Here is a 21834-nt window from a genome sequence, read left to right on the forward strand (position 1 = left end):
CTATAGATTTTGCTTACAATTTACTATTCAGGGGTCTCTATCTAGCTGAGCTTACTCTTCTTTAAGAAAAAAAAAAAAGGTAAAAGATACGGCATTAGACTTTACAGTCCGTACCGGCGGTGCTGATCTTCGTTTCTTGGCCCTTCAGCCAGGAAGTGCAATGGGGGGCTGGGGGCCAGCCATCCTGTGCTTTCGAACACCCTTCCTGATACTCTTCTTTAAGGGAAGTTCTTGGTGTATATGTCCCAAAACAAATGAACCATATTGTCAATTATTCGAAAAATTGGCATAGAAAAGGGTTAAAACTTACTGTTCGGGTTTTTGTCTCTGATTAAATTGATGTTTTCTTTCAGGCAAGGTCCTAGTTCATTATGTCCCATCTCAGCAGATTCTAATGTCACTGGATTTTTTGAGACCAGAGATTTATCTGGGTGTTTTTGATAGAAGGCCAGTCAAAATGTTAAGTCTATTTGATAATCCATCTCATTTTCTGGTACTGGCTTCTGACGGATTTGAAGTCGCTATTAACATTTTCTTGAAGGATTGAAGTTGTATGGACTAGAAACGACTTTTATTGCCTGTGATTTTGCTAAGGATTTTTTTTTTTTATTGTTTTTACTATAAAATTTAAAAGTAAAGAAGCAACATTTTAGTTTTGTTTGTGCTCTAATTTATCCTTTTACTTACGTGCTAGTAAGGCATTGTTTGTTTTATAATATTTTTGGTCTTGAAATAAAGCCTACTTGACCAGCCTTATAATCAGTCTATGCAGTGTTGTTGTACAATATCTTTTGAAGAGCTTTTGCAATGTGCTTCAACTGTGGGGAAGAGGAGTGGGATAATTAATCTTTGAATAAATATTTCCTTCATCCAGCTTCGAGTTCTTAAGCCACTTAAGGTGCTATTACTGACCATTGAAACTCTAAATTATCTGAAACAAATTACCATGCTTGGGAAGGAACAACTGACCCAAATGATGAAAAATCTTTTCACTATTTCCTTTTGATGTCCTCGGTTCCTCAAAACTTCGAAGAAACAGGAGTCGGATACAAATAATCACTTTAAAAAACGCATCAAAAATTTGTTTGTATGCATTTATGTTATGATTTTACATGTCAGGCTTTTTTTGCGGGGGGGGGGTCAAATCCCGTAATTCTCTTAGATAAAGCCTTGACTTGTATTAACCTCTAGTTTAGTAGTGCTTATTGATATCGATTACACTTGGTTTTTGCCATTAATAGCCAATAAAAACATTCTCTTTCAAAGCAAATGATTTTCTCTGGTTGTCGGTGATGGAAATCAATTGCTTTCTTTTTTCAGATAAAGAAAAGTTTTTTTATTCCAAAAGTGCATTTTTCTCAGCAGCAAGTTATTAAATTTAATACTAGTATATTTTTTACTGGTAGCCTGAAATCTGCAATTTCAAAGGGACATTACGCCCTATGGCAGCAGCCCGCGAAGTTACTTTAATCTAACGTCAGCACTTGTCATTTTACTTCTATACTGCTATAACGCCACAGGATGCTGGATTAGTATTGTGGAGAGGAGGGGGATGGAATTAGTTCATGAAGGCTATTGTTTCTCTCTTGGAGATTTGTGGTGTTCTAAGAATATTAAAAATATCAATTTTACTGTTAGTAAGACTAGGAATTTTCTTTTTAAAAAATTGAAAAAGCAAATAGATCATTTATCCTCAGGAAAAGACTTTCAAATCGTAATTGAGGCAGCAATTGGACTAAAATCCAATTGTATCATTTTCATCATTTCTGAAGTTCTTCAACGGAATATAAGGTCAGATTGGCAAATGGGATATCTTAACAAAACTTCCAAAGTACGGCAACAACTGTAATCACGGATTAGACACCAAAATATTTTGATAGCTGTGGTAATCCCTATAGAGAAACACAAGTTTTGTTTACCGTACAATGTATAAAAATCCAACCTTCCATTCGCTTGTAACTCCGGTAGCTAACTTACTAGCTTTTTTATTCAACGCAGCGCAATTCACTCAAGCCTACATTTGGCTGAAATACATAAGTTGCCAAATGTTTTTAGATAAAATCATCACATTCCTTCCCCCTTAGACACATAAGTAGGTTAACACTCTATTTTACTTTCACCACATATCCTGCAAACGCATCGCTTCCTCGACATAAACACAACCCCATCTTACTCTTGATTTGACGGTAGATGTCGAGCCAGAAGAAAAAAGTTAGTGAAATCCTCGCTGTTGCGTTACGGCTTCGATGAACCAACTCTGGGGAAGTTCGAGGCGAACAATGAGATTGCAGGATTAGCCGACTACGGTAGTCCTCTGGAAGTTGGAAATGAGTCGGACCATCTTTCCTTTTGGTACACCGGTATAAAAGACCGTCCCAAAGCTTGAAATAGGCTCCTTTTTCATCTGCCTGGCTAGTGACTTGTCAGTTGAAAAAACGGGAGAGTTTAATATCCTTCTGCTGGCGGAATGGATTTGTCTTCCCTTTTCCGAGGACCTTCTTCAGGAATTCGGGCAGGAACTTGGTACTCATGTATCAATATATTAACAAACATTATTATTATTAGTAATTTTTTTACAACAAACGGGACAGTGCCTCAGCTTTCCCGTTTTCTTGTCCAATTCGATTATGAATATTAAAGTGATACTGTTTGAGAGTAAGGGACCAGCGTGTCAAGTGATCGTTGTTGCTCCGAGCCACGTTCAACCATCGAAGTGGATTATGATCAGTTTCGAAGGTAAACTTCCGACCTTCGAGGTAGTACCGAAAATCCCCCCCCCCTTTAATGCCAAATCCTCACGCTCCACTGTCAAATATTGCTGTTCCGCTGGCGATAGGTTTCTACTTTCATATGTGACGGGATGCTCCTCTCCGATGCGTTCTGCCAGAACTGCTCCAATCCCCGTGTTTGTAGCATTCGTTTGAAGCACAAACACTTTGGCAAAGTCTGCACTGCTCAGGACAGGGTAAAGTGGCTATTGAGACAGCGTAGTGAATGCAGTCTTCAGGGCTTGATGGCTACTCTCTTCTCTTGTGACAGCGTAAAGTGGCTTGTATTTCGTTTCTAAAGAAGACCCGTCAGTAGGGACGCAACACAAGAAAAATTGCGGGCCAACTTTTGGTAATACCCAGCGATGCCAAGGAATGCCCAAGGAGCGAGGTAGGAAGCCTAGTTGCCCTCCAATTTTGTGATTACTTAAAAAGGCAACCAGAACTTTTATTTTTTTAAGAACGTTTTCATTAGTAAAAAATATTCGTACCTTAGGAATTAACTTACGTAACGAACTTCTATATTCGTATGTTTTTATTGCGTATTTGAGAGTTTCACCCCTCGTCGATACCTCGCTTTTTACACTAATTGTGTCCCAATTCCTTAAGAATTACCCCCGGATCACAAAGGCCGTAGAATAAATACTTGAAATTACTAAAATTACTTTAGCGTAAAGAGCGAGGCATTACGAGGAGGTAAACCCCTCATAAGCGTAATAATTTCTGCTCGTTTTGAGTTTTAATGCTGCTCCTCACTTTCAGTAGAATAAAAAACCTTTCATATTTATTTTTTCATTGTTTTTTTTTTTTAATAATGCTAGAAAATCCTGCGCCTCCTTCATTGAAAGTCTCTTCCCCCATGAGAAGCTCCTCCATGGAAAGATCCTCCCGCGTAACCCCCCTCCCTCAACTCTCCCCCCAACAAAAAATATCCCCCTGAAAACGTCTGTACACTTCCCAGTAACCATTACTATGTGTAAAAACAGGTCAAAGTTTGTAACTTGCAGCCCCTTCCACGGGGACTGCAGGGGAGTAAGTCATCCCCAAAGAAATAGTTATTAGGCTTTTCGACTACACTAAATAAAATGGCTATCTCAGAATTTTGATCCGGTGATTTTGGCGAAAAATGAGCATGGGAGGGGGCCTAGTTGCCCTCCAATTTTTTTGGTCACTTAAAAATGGCACTAGGACTTTTAATTACCGTTAAAATGAGCCCTCTCGCGACATTCTAGAAATATTGAGTCGTTACGATCACCCCTGGGGAAAAAAAACAACAAATAAACACGCATCCGTGATTTGTCTTCTGGCAAAAAAAATGCGAAATTCCACATTTTTGTAGATAAGAGCTTGAAACATCTACAATAAAGTTTTCTGATACGGTGAATCTAATGGTGCGATTTTTGTTAAGATTGTATGACTTTCAGGGGTTGTTTCCTCCTATTTTCTAAAATGAGGCAAATTTTCTCAGGCTCGTAACTTTTGATGAGTAAGACTAATCTTGATGAAACCTATATATTTAAAATCAGCATTAAAATGCTATTTTTTTATTTAACTATTGGTATCACAATTCCATTTTTTAGAGTTTCGGTTACTATTGAGCCGGCTCGCTCCTTACTACAGTTCGTTACCACGAACGTTTGAAATCGCAACTGGATCTGGTGACATTGGGGGGAGTTGGAGGGGGTAACCTAAAATCTTGTAAAACTCTTAGAGTTGAGTGATCGGGATGAAACTTAGTGGGGAAAATCAGTGCAAGTCCTAGATACGTGATTGACATGACCGGAACAGATTTGCTCTCTTTTGTGGATTTGGGGGGGGGTTAATTTTGAAAATTAGAAAAAAGGAGGTATTTTTAAGTTACGAAGGAGTAATCAAATCTTAATGAAATTTCATATTTAGAAGGAACTCATAACTTGAATTTCTTATTTTAAAATCCGACCGGATTCAGTGTAATTAGCGGGAGTCGGGGGGGGGGGAATCTTGGAAAACACTTAGAGTGGAGAGATCAGGATGAAACTTGGTGGGAAGTATAAGCACAAGTCCAATATACGTGACTGACTTAACCAGACCGGATCCATTCTTTTTGGGGGAGTTGGGGGGGGGGGGGTAATTCGGAAAAATTAGAAACAAATTAGGCATTTGTAACTTACGAACGGGAGATCAGATCTTAATGAAATTTGATATTTAAAAGGATCTTGTGCTTCAGAGCTCTCATTTTAAATTGCGACCAGATCCAGTGACATTGGGGGGGGAGTTGGAGGGGGAAACTGGAAATCTTGGAACACGTGAAAATTGAGGTATCTTTATCTTACAAATGGGTGATCGGATCTTAATGAAACTTGATATTTAGATAGATCTTATGTCTAAAATGTAGTAGTGGACCCTCTCTATTTGGGAGAGTTGGGAGGGGGGTCCAATGCTTTGGCGAGTTCAGTGTTTCTGGACGTGCTAGGACGATGAAAATTGTAGGCGTGTGAGGGAACTGCAAAAATTGATTTGATGACAGTCGTTTCCCGATTCGACCATCTGGGGGGCTAGAGGGAGTGGAAAAATAAAAAAATGAGGTATTTTTAAGTTACGAATGGGTGATCAGAACTTCATGAAATTTGATATTTAGAAGGATCTCCTTTCTCAGAGCTCTTATTTTAAATCCCTATCGTATTTGCTGGTGTTGGGGGAGTTGGAGGGGGAAACAGGAAATCTTGGAAAATGCTTAGAGTGGAGAGATCGGGATGAAACTTTGTGGGAAGAATAAGTCTTAGATACGTGATTGACATATCTGAACTGAATCTGCTCTCTTTGGGGGAGTTGGGGGCGGGGTGTTAATTCAGAAAAATTAGAAAAACTGAGGCATTTTTAACTTAAGAACGGGTAACCGGATATTAATAAAATTAGATAGTTAGAAGGAACTTTTGTCTCAGAGCTCTTATTTTAAATCCCGACAACATCTGGTGACATTGGGGACAGTTGGAGGGGGAAACCGGAAATCTTGGAAAACTCTTAGAGTGGAAATATTGGGATGAAACCTGGTTGGTAGAATAGGCAAATGTCGTAGATACGTGATTGATGTAACCAGACTGGATCCGCTCTCTTTGGGGAATTTAGGGGGGTCCAGTGATTTGGTGAGTTCGGTGCTTCTGGACGTGCTAGGACGATGATAATTGGTAGGCGTGTCAGGAACCTACACAAATTGACTCGATAAAGTTATTTTCCCCGATTCGACCATTTGGGGGCTGAAGGGAGAGGAAAAATTTGTAAAAATGAGGTATTTTTAACTTACGATTGGGTGATCGGATCTTAATGAATTTTGATATTTAGAAGGACCTTGTGACTCAGAGCTCTTATTTTAAATCCCGACCGGCATTAAGCTTCTGATTTTCCTTTTAAAGCAATGTATTGATTTTTAGAATCTTTCCAGAGCTCAAACCATATGAGCTCTCAGCTCTTCCAGTCTCATCACAAGTGCCCTGTGAGCTCTAAGCTCTTGTTTTATTTAATGAAGCTTAGAGACAAAGAAATTTCTAAAGGCAATGGAAAAAGTATGTCTATTAAAGTAAAAGTACATAAAAACAAAAAAAGTAAGCAATTACAAAATATACGCAAAACAATAGCCCACTTAAAATAACTAAGATATAAACTCCCAGCATTCCGTTCTGTTGAGCAATGTCAAAGCGTTGAACGGATATTTTTTTTTTTTTTAATATCGACAGTTTTGAGCTTTGATATCAAACATCAAATTATTTAATACCTTTTGACTCAGCGTTTGTTAAATGTAACACATTATCAAAGTAGAATGTTCAAAGTAAAACATCAAAACTAAGACTAAGAAAATCAAATACAAATTTTTAATTCAATATTTTTTATTCAGTTTTGAATGCAAAAAAAAATATATTCGACACCTTTCTATTTCATAAACTTAAAAAATTAAATCTTGGTCGTAGTGACAACTAGATAAAGACAATCACTACTGGGGGAAAAAATGATAATAAAACACACACAAAAACTAATCCGTTCAGGATTAAAATACAGAAATTCCCAGCATTCCGTTCAGGGGGAACATTTCGGATTATAGCGGCTTCATATGTAAGCTCATGGGTACTCTTGCAATGCAAGAAAAAGGTTGAAGGCCTATTTCTACCGAGATTGCCACTTATTAAGTTATTTTCCTTATGTTTTCTATAATTATATAAACTTTCTCACATACTATAACGACACTAATTACTAATAAAGAAATACATATTTAGGATCACCGTAAAAATCTGATTCTTTTATTTAATGTTATATTTAGTTAGGTTCTTATACTTTCGTTATTGACAATGATCGTTATTTACTTACCATTCAATACTATGAAGAATTTGATTTTCTTTTTTTGTTACTTCAGCCAAATCATATAGAAAAAATGTTCGTGGAAAACTGGAAAGGGGTCACTCAGTCACACCTTAAAACTTTTTTCCTTATTATATTTTTTTTCCTTATTAAGCTTATATTTCCTTATAAAGGGTCAAAATCTATTGGTAGGCAGCCAACAATGGGGCAACACACATTTTTTCCCGTGGTTTTTCTCTATTCTACTCTCTTTTCTTTGGTTTTCCTTATATTAACTTTATAGTCCCAAATTTTCAGGGAGGCCATGCCCCCCATCACCAGCACCCATGAAGTCGTCATGACGGCAATTGACGACATCATGACATGACGGCATGCCAATCATGACGACATGACGGCATCATGACGGCAATTGCCAATTTCACTTAATAAATTGACATAAAAATAATGTTAGGAAATTTGATGAAGTAATAATCAATAGTGATTTTATATGTTAATTTTAATTATAAAAGTTTTAAATATAAGGATTATATATTTATTGAAACGAATAGCGCGTACTCCAATTCAAATAGGTTACAGAGGTATTGGATTACTATTAAATAAAAAAAAACAAGTTTTTTTTAAATGAAAATAAGGAGCAACATTAAAACTTAAAACGAACAGAAATTACTCCGAATACGAAAGGGGCTTTTCCTCCTCAACGCCCCGCTTTTTACGCTAAAGTTTGACTCTTTCTCTTAACTCTATTTTTAAAACAGTAAAAACTTTAGCGTAAAGAGCGGGGCGTTGAGGAGGAAAAGCCCCTTTCATATATGGAGTAATTTCTGTTCGTTTTAAGTTTTAATATTGCTCCTTACTTTCATTTGAAAAAACTTGTTTTTTTTAATTTAATTTATGGACGTTTTTGAATTGATGCATGTTTTTATCTTGGATCATATTAATTAATTGCAATTAATAGGAAGATTTTGAGAAAAAAGGAGTGAGGGAGGATGGCTAGTTGCCCTCCAATTTTTTGATTACTTAAAAAAGCAGCTAGAACTTTTTATTTTTTACAAATGTTTTCATTGATAAAATATACGTAACTTACGAATTAATTTACGCAACAAACTTCTATATTCGTATGTTTTTATTGCGTGTATGAGGGGGTTCAACCCTCGTCGATACCTCGCTCTTTACCCTAAAGCTTGAATTTTGTCCCAATTCCTTAAGAATGAGCTCTGAATCATAAAGGTCGTAGAATAAATAGTTGAAATTACTAAAAATACTTTAGCGTAAAGAGTGAGGTATAACGAGGAGGTACCCCTTCATATGCGTAATAATTTTTGTTCGTTTTAAGTTTTAATGCTGCTCCTTACTTTCAGTAGAAAAAGCTTTTCATATTTATTTTTTCATTGTTTTTTTAAATAATGCTAGAAAATCCTGGGCCCCCTTCATTGAAATTCTCTTCCCCCATGACAAGTTTCTCCATTGAAATATCCTCCCACGTAACCTCCCCTCAAATTTCCCCCTAAACAAAGAAATATCCCCCTGAAAACGTCTGTACACTTCCTAGTAACCATTACTATATGTAAACACAGGTCAAAGTTTGTAACTTGAAGCCCCTCCCACGGGGACTGCGGGGGAGTAAGTCATCCCTAAAGACATAGTTATTAGATTTTTCGACTATGGTGAATAAAATGGCTATCTCAGAATTTTGATCCGGTGACTTTGGGAAAATAATTAGCATGGGAGGGGGCCTAGGTGCCCTCTTATTTTTTTGGTCACTTAAAAAGTGCACGCAACATTCTAGGACCACTGGGTCGATACGATCACCCCTGGGAAAACAAAAACAAACAAATAAATAAACACGCATCCGTGATCTGCCTTCGTGATCTTGAAACTTCTACAATAGGGTTCTCTGATACGCTGAATCTGATGGTGTGATTTTCGTTAAGATTCTCTGAACTTTAGGGGGTGTCTCCCTCTATTTTCCATAAAAAGGCAAATTTTCTCAGGCTCGTAACTGTTGATGGCTAATACTAAACTCGATGAAACTTATATATTTAAAATCAGCATTAAAGTGTAATTCTTTTGATGTAGCTATTGGTATCAAAATTCTATTTTTTAGAGTTTTGGTTACTATTGAGCCGGGTCGCTCCTTACTACAGTTCGTTACCACAAACTGTTTGAAAAGCTAAACATCAAAGTTATATGGTACCCTACAAATCAAATATAGGGATATTAACTACCTCTTATTTAAGAAAATCAATGTGATTTTCAAAAGCAAATACACTTTTAGGCTAAAACAAACAAACAAAAATTATTCTGTAAATAAGGAGGGGAGATATCATTGTCTGAATTCAGACACACTTTTTGCTCAAAAGTTTAAGCTTACCCCTAATATTTCAAAAACAAGTACCTGATATAAAGCCGTATCCAGGGAAGAGTTAGAGGGTTTGAACCGTCCCCCTAAATGTTTGTCCGACTCGCAAAAACGTTACAAAAATGAATATAAAGAATTTATTGTGTGTCTTTTTGTAAAACCCCTCCCCCCGAAAGACAATCCTTTTGTACCCCACCCCCCCCCCCCAGAAAAAATCTTGGATACGGCCCTGACTCTACCGCACGAGCGATGTTACGGGAATGGAATATCTTATTGATTCGCATAAACTTCATACAATAAATTTTTTGTTCAAATGTTTGAAAGGCAATTAATAAATATAACCCATGTAATTACCAAAAATAATTATATCTGTTGCATCAATAAAGCTTTTATAAATAGTAGTAAAATTTTAGCTTAATTGATGGGGGAGCAGCACCCTGCCTCATTTGAAGGATGGTTTCTGTTTATTTTAAAGTAGCGGTCTACTTTTTTTCTAAAAAAAAACTTTCGTTTTTTTTTTTATTTAACCTTAGGCATTACCACTCTTATTCGTATTTTGTCATTATTGAAAGGCGCTCTTTTAGCCTTTGAAACTTGATGATCAAATCATGTTTGGTTCAACTAGATTAGGTCACAACATTTACACCTGCCAATATTCATTCTATACTGTTCTTTATCATGGAGTAATCTTATTCTTTCTTGAATTTATATATGTTTATATCTTTTTTTTGACATAGCCTTTTAGTTATCAATATCGATTGCTTGCGTCTATCGATCTAGAATTTTAAATCCGCCCCGTTAGACTCCCCTTACCCCCCGAGGGGCGCCTTACGCCGAGGGGAAAGGCATCCAAAGTAGAACGAACGGAACTGAACTAGTCGGTGAATTGTCTTCAATTAGAAAGAATGTTTCAGGTTGAATTTTTAGAATCTGAGCGTGGTCACAGAAAGGTGGCTTTAGATGGTTTCATTTATGTAAAACAAAAAGAATTACTCGGTGGAGTGGTTAGTTATGAATGTGATAGACGGCGAAAAAGGAAAGGTGTTGAAAGCGAATTGCAATGCCGTGCTAAAATTAAAATTCTGAACAATATTCTCATTGGACGACTTCACGATCATACCCACCCTCCTGATCCAGCTAGGGTTGAAGCAAGACGAAGAGTTTCATTTTTGAATAGCAGTTTATCCTCAGAGGCAATCGAAATGCCGGAAGTAATAACTACAGAGCCTCAGGTTGATATAATGAGAAGTAAGTTTTACCTAATTAGCCTGTTCTCGTAGTTAAATATTTAGTTTAAAAAATAAAATTTTAACTTAAAAGTATACCATCTAAAATGCTTACGGTTATGTTTTGAAATTTAACTTTATTTCCTTTGGGAAATGGTTCTTTTTTTTCACAAAAACTGTTTGCTAGGCCTGCTTTATTGAAGGATAAAGAGTTAACATTGATGTCTATGGGCTCGTCTAAAGGAAACAATACACCTAGTAGTGTTAATTTGGGGATGATTGCCCCCCATTATTTATTTGCCCCACCTCCTTAATTTAGGAAAATGTGGTTTTTTAGTATTTGCATTGAATTTGTTCCCCTTTAATTTTTTTTGAAAAACGACAATCCACCAAAAATGTACGAAGTGGACAGACTTTATGTCTTTTATGTAGGAATCAATATTTTTAGATTTTTAAGTGAAAATAGCCGGTAAATTAATAGCAAACCATATAACTGGCTTTCGTGTAAAGTAAATATACCACTCGATGCCTTTTATTTATGCTCTTTACGAATATAATAATCGCTTCTACCGCAAATTCAGATATAACCACTTTTTAGCTCTTAAAAATGACGAATTTTCAAAAAATTAGGACAATTCATATAACTGACTTACCAATAAAGTAAACATACCACTTGATGCCTTTTGTATGTCCTTCACGAATATAATAATCGCTTCTACCACAAATTGATATTTAAGCACTTTTTGTGCTCTTAAAAATGACGAATTTCAAACAGTTCGTGGTAACGAACTGTAGTAAGGAGCGACCCGGCTCAATAGTAACCAAAAGTCTAAAAAATGGAATTTTGAAACCAATAGCTACATCAAAAGAATCGCATTTTAATGCTGATTTTAAATATATAAGTTTCATCAAGTTTAGTTTTACCCATCAAAAGTTACGAGCCTGAGAAAATTTGCGTTATTTTAGAAAATAGGGGGAACACCCCCTAAAAAGCATAGAATCTTAACGAAAATCACACCATCAGATTCAGCGTATCAGAGAACCCTACTGTAGAAGTTTTAAGCTCCTATCTACAAGAATGTGGAATTTTATATTTTTTGCCAGAAGGCAGATCACGGATGCGTGTTTATTTGTTTTTTTGTTTGTTTGTTTTGTTTTTTTTTTTTTTCCCCAGGGGTGATTGTATCGACCCAGTTGTCCTAAAATGTTGCGAGAGGGCTCATTCTAACAGAAAAGAAAAGTTCTAGTGGCCTTTTTAAGTGCCCAAAAAATTTGGAGGGCACCTAGGCCCCCTCCCACGCTAATGATTTTCCCAAAATCAACGGATCAAAATTCTGAGATGGCCATTTTATTCAGCGTAGTCGAAAAACCTTATAACTATGTCTTTGGGGACGACTTACTCCCCCACAGTCCCCGTGGGAGGGGTTACAAGTTCAAAACTTTGACCAGTGCTTACATATAGCAATGGTTATTGGGAAGTGTACAGGCGTTTTCAGGAGGATTTTTTGGTTGGAGCCAGGAGTTGAGAAGAGGGGAATATGCTGGGGGAACTTTCCATCGAGGAATTTGTCATGGGGGAAGAAAATTTCCATGAAGGGAGCGCAGGATTTACTAGCATTACTTAAAAAAAAACAATGAAAAAGTTTTTTTCAGCTGGAAGTAAGCATCAGCATTAAAACTTAGAACGAATAGAAATTATTACCCATATGAGGGACTCACCTCCTCCTAATACCTCGCTCTTTACGCCAAAGTATTTTTAGTAATTTCAACTATTTATTCTGCGGCTTTTGTGATTCAGGGGTCATTCTTAATGAATTGGGACAAAATTTAAGCTTTAGTGTAAAGAGCGAGGTACTCACGAGGGGGCGAACCCCCTCATATATGTAATAAAAACATAAGAATACAAAAGTTCTTTACGTAAGCTAATTTATAAGTTATGTATATATTCTACTTATAAAAAGATTCGTAAAAAATTAAAAGTTCTAGTTGCCTTTTTAATTAACCGAAAATCGGAGGGCAACTAGGCTTCCTCCCCCGCTCTTTTTTTCTCAAAACCATTCGATCAAAATTATGAGAAAGCCATTTAGCCATAAAAAAATAAATATACAAATTTCGTTCTAATTATTCCTATGCGGAGAGCCTAAATCAAAACGTGCATTGATTCAAAAACGTTCAGAAATTAAATAAAAAAACAAGTTTTTTAAATGAAAGTAAGGAGCAACATTAAAACTTAAAATGAACAGAAATTACTCCGTATATGAAAGGGGCTTTTCCTTCTCAACGCCCCACTCTTTACACTAAAGTTTTTTACTGTTTTAAAATGTAGGGTTAAGAGAAAGAGTCAAACTTTAGCGTAAAGAGCGGGGCGTTGAGAAGGAAAAGCCCCTTTCATATACGGAGTAATTTCTGTTCGTTTTAAGTTTTAATGTCGTTCCTTACTTTCATTTAAAAAACTTGTTTTTTTTATTTAATTCAATTAAAGTACGAGTTATCCGTCGTCTCCGGCAAAATAATACTACGTTTTCTCCGCGCCTTTTTGACAAAATAATACTACATTTTCTCAGTGCTAAAATTATTTATAATACGGTTAGGTTGTGTTAGGTTAAAAAATCCTTAAATCTGAATTTGCGGTAGAAGCAATTATTATATTCGTTAAGAGCGTAAAAAAAGGCATCGAGTGGTATACTCACTTTTACACGAATCCCAGGGTAAAGTTCTAGTTAATTGACTTCTTGCTATCTCAGAAAGGGTGTAGGTTAGGAAAATGAAACTTTCAGGGATCAATCTTAAGACTAAATTATGTCCTGGAAAGGTATTGTGAAGCAACCACCTCCACTCCTTCTCCCTCTAGAGGGCCCTGACCTTTGATGACCTTTAGAAATATGTGTGTTATAAAAGTGAAACCTTGCAAAATATATCTTCTGCTTAATTGAAGTACAGCAAAATAGTTTTTAGCTTCATAACTTTGCTCAATTCCATTTTATAAGGTTTTAAAGATATGCAAATACATTTCCTAAATTTTGAAGAAAAAAAAACATTGATATGGCTCAAAATTCTACTCAAATAACAGGAATTGCATTTTCAGAACTAAAGGCAGAGGAAAAACAACTAGTAACTGAAAATTAAGGTAAAATGTTGTTTTGTCAAAATTTCAATAGATATAGACATGTCATTTAGGCAAATTTCAGGGCCCTCTAGAGGGAGAAGGACTAGAGGTAGGCACTTTAAAATACCTTCCCGGGACATACTTTAGCCTTTAGACCCATCTCTGAAAGTTTCATTTTCCTAACCTAAACCCTTTCCGAGATAGCAAGAAGTCAATTAACTAGAATTTTACCGAAAGTCAGTTATATGGTTTGCTATAAATTTACCAAATAGCCTTCACACAAAAAAAAACAAAAACAATGACTGTACTAAAAACAGTAGTTTTCAAAATCTTTTCAGGAACTTACGTATCAACGGCACCAGATCTATTGTCTTGGCGGTTTTGAAGTGCCGCTAATAAATACTTAATATTTTTCCGGCAAATATTAAAATCTATAACACTTATATCCAATAAATGAAGGTGCTCAACTTATATCCAAGTTACTTTTCACAAGATTTAATCGAATTCAAGTCCTCGCGCTGGCAGTATATGAATCTAAACTGAAAAAGCTTGACAAGATGCATCAAAAATTTATTCATGCGTATTCTTTTTACATTTTTATGAATCGGACAAAAATTCTTTGTGAGGGTTCGATCCCGGTAAACCCCTCTGCTTAATACGGCCCTGGAAAGCATGAAACATTAGTAGAATCTTTCCCTTGAAGTTCAGGCCGAAATCTACTCATATCTTGCCACATAAGTAGGCCTTTCGTATGGCGGGGATGTATGGGAGAGATTTGCCCCTGATTTTATAGAATTACTATTTTTAACCTTGTATTATCTATGACTATAAAATTTAAATCCTCAGTTCTTAAAAACTAAAGGAACTTGTTAATTATACAGAACACACTCAAGAATTTCATTCTGTATGATCTGACAAAACCGGTCTGGTTCTCTACAATCGGTTATGATTTACTTATTTTGAGTGAGAAAAACTACGATGTAGGTATATTTTGAATAAATATTTAATATATAGAGGCTATGTTAGGTACATTTTAGAAAGAGATTACACAGCTCCTCAATTTCAGTTTCGTTGTTTTTTCTTGTTTTTAAAAGGGTACTTATGTGTTACAGCGCCGACACTAAAGAAGTGAAGTCAGGTTAATCCTAATGAAATATACCTAATTATTATGAAAATGTAATCCCTTAGAAACAAATTTGGGCCATATATTTGCACATTGGGGGGATAAAGTATAGCGGGTCTACATGCAAAATGTCTTTGATATAATTATTCTGTATATTATTAATTAAGAATTGTTTTCCAACTTCACACTGTCTAAATAATCCCCCCCCCCTAATGTGCAAATATATAGCCCAAATTATGTTTTCAATTTGTACTGTCACTTGTCTTTGTCTTATCACACGCTAAGCTGAAAGAAACTAATGAAAGAAACCGGCTTTACAGTGCGTCAATGGAGCGAGAACTTAAGTGTCGACGCTACAACAGATAAGTACCTTGAAAAGAACCAAAACACGATTGGGAAAAATAATACGGTACTTGTGTATTGTTCAGAACACACTCAATAAGTGAAGTTAGGTTCTTCCTTGAAACAAACTACAATGCGAAAATCCGGTTTCATAGCCACAAAGACAGAACTCAATTTGGTTTGCTACGCATAGTGATAGAAGTGTCTGAACACGGATTTTGAAGTGAAGATTGGGGATTTGCCAAGACTGAAAAAGAGGCAATGATATTTTTCCAGGATAAGGGGTTGTTGCCCACAACAAAACAGCGCGTCAAAGGTTGTAATTTTACGATTTTCCTAATAAAGCATTATATTTTCATCATATTTTGTTTTATTTCATTAGCTTTATCAAAGATTTGGGCTCTATATTTGCACATTAGGGGGGTGGGGGGTGGGCTGGGTGCATTATATTAAATACCTAACTTAACCTAACCTTACCACCTCTAGATATAAAAAATCTAATTAAAATGTACCTGCATTGTAGTTTGTTTCACGAAAGAACCTAACTTCGCTTATTGAGTGTGTTCTGAATAATACACAAGTACCAATAATACTAACACTTTATTCCTAATCTGTTTGATATTATTCTTCACTATGCAGAATTGAATGTCCTTTCCAGTTTTTTTTTATACAACTGATATTTGTCATCAAGGTATTGAAATTTGCCCTTGTATATAGGCTATAGAGATTATATAATATTAATTGCAAAATAGATGTCCTTCGAGAGGACCTATACTAAAATTGGAGTGTTGTATCTTTTTTAATTTTTAGGTTTTTGTCCGTGAATGGTTCTCTTTGTTATTCTAGATGAGCTAAACCAGAAAAGGCTAGATGTTATAATTTTAGATTAAGATTTTTACGGTAGGTTTGCCGTTCGGAATTTGAGTTTCTGGGCTGTCCCTTTTGACCTTGCGAATTATTGATTTATTTAAATTAAACGCAAAAAGCTGCATAATTAGATTTTCGCCTACTAAATTTCCGTATATTTCGGTGATTTTCTAAGTTATATTTTCCTGGGCGTAATTTAAGCTCTGGATTAATTTCTGAAAGTTTTATTTGCTGAACTCAACTAGTTTTCTCTCACCAAAAGCCCAAATGCTAGAATTTCATGAATAATCTGTAATTTATTTGGTGAAAATGTATCATATTAGTAGCTTTTTGCTGACCAATGGCGTCAAGAGAGCAGTATTTTCATTGAAAAGAGTGCTTTCTAATATTTTCTGGACAAATATTAAAAAAGGGCCTGTTTACTACCTTCCCTATATTTCAAAAAACAGGTTTCGCCTCTTATCCCTAAATTGTCGTGAATTGACACTACTATAGCTGACTCGAACCATTGCTGAACTCGATGAATATGACTTTTAGAGTGAATCTAGTCGGGGGGTCTGGGTAGGTTATTTCGCTATGCCCAACAACTCTTCAGCACACTGGCTTTTCCAGTTTGTATTGAGTAGGCCTAAACGTACTTTGAGCGACTTTACCTGGGTTTACCTCTAGCGTCAAGCCAAGTAGTATTGAAAAAGACTGGTACTAGTGGATAATATAGAATATTTTGGACATATATTTTGGGAACTTTTTGACATTGTTTCAGCTCAATGTATTAGTGAGGCTCTGTCCTTACGTAAAGAGAAGTTGCTTTCAATTTTGTCCTCTTTTTAATTGAAAAAACCTGCATTTAAAAAGTTTGATATTACGTTAGCAAAGATTAAAAAGTTTCCTTATTGGCCAGTAAGGATCAGGGTTGCCAACTTGTACACTTTTCGTGTAAAATACACTCCTTTTAACCTCAAACGGGATGCGGAGGAGTGAACTCTTTTTGGGTGTTAGTTTTCAATCACTTTGAACGTCAGTAGTTGGCAACTTCGGCAGAAGCGTAATTAACCCAAGGAACAGGGTTACAAAATGGCACATTTTTTGTTTGAAATGCCTTATTTTATGCCTCAGAGCTAATGCGCAAGCAGCATAAACCGTACGCATGAAAAAATTTTGACTTGCACTCTTTTTGAGCAAAAATCACTGTTTTTTGGCCTTAATTTGCACTCTTTTTGGACGTCAGCAGTTGGCATCCCTGGTAAAGATACTAAAAGTGTCCAAGGATAATAAGGAAAGCCATCATATTTTACTTGTTTTTTTTTTTTTGTTTTTTTTTTTTTTGCTTGCACACATGTTGAATATAGACTCGTTGGTTCTTACTTATCTGGGTATAACCCAAGCGTTAGTTGAATTTGCGACTAAACAAATTGCAGGTGTAAAGGCTGCATGAAAAATTCACCGATATAAGCAAATCTTTTTGTAGGCCCTAAGCGTTACCAACTAAAGGATCACCTACAGGTAGCCTATTTGCTTCATCAAATGGTAAATCATTTCTAAAGAACTGGACCTAGAGAAAAGTAACCGAGAATTAGTGGAAAATAAATATTAATAAGAATGATTATAGAAAAATTAAGTATTTTTAGTGTTTATAGAGTCGTTTCTTCATCATAATATAATTTAACACAATTAAATAATATAATTTATATACATATAAATGTGGTTATAATCATTATAAAATAATGTTTATAGAAATAATTATAGAATAATAAAATAGAAATTAATGGAAAATGGAAAATTAATGGCAATTTTGTGACTTTCTAATTTAATCTGGCCGGGTCCCTGATATGCTTGCCAACTTTCAGAGATCGCTATATTGATGACGTATCTAGTTTTTGATCTATTTCATGTAAAAATTAGGGTGGTCCGACATTCGAACCTGAGGCCTCTTGCACTCTAAGTGAGAATCATATCCCCAGACCACAAGCCGTACTTAAGAAAAATAATCATTTGTTGGCAAATAAAATTCTTCTCAACTATCTTGTTCGCTCGCTAAGTCCCCCCCCCAGATGGTCGAATCAGGGAAGACTATTTCTAATTTAATCTATTCTGGTCCCTGGATACACCTGCCAACTTTCATCGTCCTAGCTTATCTGGAAGTGCTCAAACTAGCAAAAGCGGCACCGACAGACAGACAGACCGACAGAAATTGTGATCGCTATATGTCACTTGGTAAGTACCAAGTGCCATAAAAACAATGAAATTAGATGGGTTTGGACTAGAGGTGGTGCTTGATTCGCTAATTTTGCATGGTGTAAAGCAGCAGCCGGGATCTCACCTGCGATCAACAATCCTGCAAGTTCTTGTTACTAAAATAAATCTGACTGTAATAATTCTGCCCAAATCAGGAATACCTACAAATTCAAACTATCTCCAACTAAAACCCCTGTTGAAGTTAAATTTTTAAACAGTGATAGCAAGGGAAGTCTTCAAAGCGAAAGCAAGGTTTGCTTCAAGAGGTATTTTCCTATCGGAAACATTGACAAAGAGGTGACATGAGATCTTAAATTCTGCAAAGGATAAATCTGGCCATAAAAATGTTTGGACTGATTTTGGCAAATTTTGAATTAGAAAATTTGGCAAATAGAAATTATTTGGCAAATTTCGGGAAAGCCTGACGGTGTAACTAGAAAAATTCGTAATCTGGCCCACTGTGCTTAAATTTTTAAGTGGTTATGTTGGTACTTCTCTATCATACCAACCACACTCAAGTTCTTTATCTGAGTAAAACTGGTTTCTCTGTCTACATTTGGTTATAATGAGCTTAGCCTGAATGAGATTAACTACGATGTAGGTGTATCTTAATTAAATATTTAATAGTTGGTTAGGTAATTCATGCAATGCGTTCTGGGCGACATGCTTTCCATAATTTTCCGTTGTAGCTTCCATAATTTTGTTTTTAAAGTATTATATTATCATCATATTTTAGTATATTTGATAATGACACAGCCTATTGGTTTCGAATAGCCCACGTACACGTTTTAGAACAGAAAATAGGACTCGCTTCTGTTAATGTTTAACACACTGAGAGAAGCGTGTACAAATTTTATCGCAGATTTTCGTGTACAAGGCGCATACTTTTATGAATTGCACGCCTTATTCACTAGCGTGAACGGTCTCTTACCTTCTACATGTATCCCATATCGCTATTTCCATATCTTCCCCTTCATAATCCAACATTAGGTGTTATTTTTGGCCAGCTTGTGTTGTCAGTTTTCTTGCAATTAGCGACTGATATAGAAATTACTAAAGCTGCAGTGAGATTGAAGAAATCCTTTTCATCTGGACTTGATAATATTCCAATTAAAGTGATTAAGTTCATACGTTCTTCCATTCAGGGGCGTAGCTCCAGCATTTACATTGGGGGGGGGGACAAGAGCAATTCATTTCTGGATAGTCAATGGGCATGGGATTTATAATAATTTATTCCAAATCATTGGGGGAGGGATCCAACTGCCCACCCCCCAAACGATGCCCCTGTTTCCATTGTCTCCCCCTTGACAAAACTTTTTAACCTCTCCTTTCAGCATAGTATTTTCCTGAATGGTCTCAGGCCCGCTCAAATCGTCATGTTACATGGGGGGGGGACAAAATGATACAGCTAAAAATGGTCCAGTTTCTCTGTCTTGGTTAAGCAAAATATTTGAGAAGCAATTGTGTCCACGCAAGTTAATGAAGTTCATTCTGATGGCACAAGGTTGATGAACAAAATTTATTTTAATAATTTGGTTACGTCTAGGTTAGGGTTTTCTCTTATTTTTAGAGGGGCTAAGCTATGGAATTCGTTAAATGAGAATATTAAGAATAGTAATTTAAATGAATTTTAAAGGGTATTGAAGAATGAATTATTTTCTAAATATGATTTTAATGATTAGTGTAATAGGATGTATAGTTGATAGATTTAGTATTAAATCATTAAAGGTAGCGTTTTATTTTTATTGAGGTGTGTTAGGGAAGGAGTTGGAAGTAGACTGTTAAGTAATTGGTAGCAGGGTATATGATGTTGTAGTTGTGTTTTGTTTTTACACTCTTTCTGAGGTTTATGTTAAGTTGTTTTTTGTTGTTTTTTTTTCTTTTTGTGTTTTTTTTTTTGTTTGGTTATCCCTTCTCCATATCATGTTGTGGCATTTGAAGGGGTTGTGTTAAGGTTACGTTTTTTGTCCATAATTGTTATTAAATAAATTAAATTAGTTAAAGATTGCTTCGCGATTTTTAATTTGGTTTTCGAACTGAGCATGCTTGTGCAGTCTTATTGAACTATCTTTACTCTGCCCCTAGACTTAATTTTGATTCCTGCTGCTTTATTTCTGGATGTTCGTAAAGCTTTTGATTTTTTAGTCACTGTGTTCTTGTTTCTAAACTTTCTCATTTTGGCGTAAGAGGTTGTGCGTTTCTTGTCAGCCATGTCTGGTAGAATAATTTTTGTTGATCCGCTTTTCCGTTCACCATCAGATATTGACCATGAGGCCCCTCAAGGACTAATTCTAGGGGTAGTCTTGTTCTTAATATATGTAAATGATCTAATTTTCGCAGTTAAAAATGAAAATCCTCCATAGTGTTGTCGTCAGTGTCTTCCAAAATTATCGCGTGCCCAAAATCAGAGTTTACATTCCTTGGATTTTCTTGTTGGTATATCTGATGATACCGTCCTTTTTACTCCTGAGAGAACAGAAAAAGAGGCACGTACAAAGTTAGTGGACCTGTTCGACAGTTTTTCTTTGGTTTGAACCTCTTTTAATTATGTTTTTAATTATATTTATCGTATTTTAATTATTTATCCCCTTTCCTTAATATTGGTCTGCAGTTGCCTTCAGTTTAGCATAATTTTCATCAAAACTTGTAATTAACATTGGCTAAATAATTTAATGTATATTTTCTGTTAAATTTCTCACATTGTCTGCAAATTTTACGCTCAAATGCCTTAAAAACCAAATCTTGTTGAAAATGAAAGAAAGAATGTATTGAAACAGATTATGATATCTTCTAATTGCTGAGTTATTCTACTATACTTACCTCTTAGCTTATTATTTCATGAATTTAACTTATTTAATTTATTAATTGTTTGATTTACTGTATATTTTTGAAATTTAATGGTTAAATTTGTGTTGAATCTTGATGTTATTTAACTGTTCCAGTTTTGTATGGTACTTTAGTTCTTTAAGTTGTTTTTTTTAGTTTTAGTTTTTAAATATTAATTCTTTTACAAAATGATTGGCTTTCTTCCGTACCAACACGATTCTTGTGAGTGATATTTACTAAAAAGCCTATTTTCCTGAATCGTCTAAAATTGTTCGAGACAACGGTTGGGAAATTTCAAAAGCACAGAGAAAAAATGATCAGAGATTTATGTTGGTAGATTTGAAGCGTAATGTTAGACGGATTTAAAGTATTAAAATAAAACCTTGGGAATCAAAAAAGCTTCATCTTTTAAATAACTGTTGGCTTTCTTGTGCTCTGTGATTTAGTTTGTGATACATCTTAGAATTTTGTTTTAATTCTGTGTTGGTATTTCAGAGCTTCCGTATTAATTCTTGACCAAACCAAATAATTTCGCAGACTATTGGCAACGCATTTGCACAGATCAAGAATTTTTTTTACCAAAAAGGCAGGGAAAAAACCTTTTAGCTACAATATGTACGGCGGAAACACATTTTATGGCGAAGCTTAGATTGGAT

At 35.5% G+C, this 21834-nt stretch overlaps 1 protein-coding gene across 8 annotated transcripts in view; it reads left to right on the forward strand.

Moving 5' to 3' along the window:
- The window catches only part of LOC136025398 (uncharacterized), a 300981-nt gene that overhangs the window by 272991 nt on the left and 6156 nt on the right, over nucleotides 1–21834 (forward strand). Inside the window, exon 6 of one of the 8 annotated variants that reach the window (XM_065701398.1) lies at nucleotides 354–755. The exons of the other annotated variants lie outside the window; for them this stretch is intronic. Coding sequence (XP_065557470.1) covers nucleotides 354–547 — 194 coding nt within the window. The 3' untranslated portion in view covers nucleotides 548–755. Of the gene's footprint in view, nucleotides 1–353; nucleotides 756–21834 lie in introns of those variants that run through there. 8 annotated transcript variants of the gene reach the window in all.

Source organism: Artemia franciscana, chromosome 3, assembly GCF_032884065.1.
Source record: "Artemia franciscana chromosome 3, ASM3288406v1, whole genome shotgun sequence".
NCBI classification, from domain to species: domain Eukaryota; kingdom Metazoa; phylum Arthropoda; class Branchiopoda; order Anostraca; family Artemiidae; genus Artemia; species Artemia franciscana.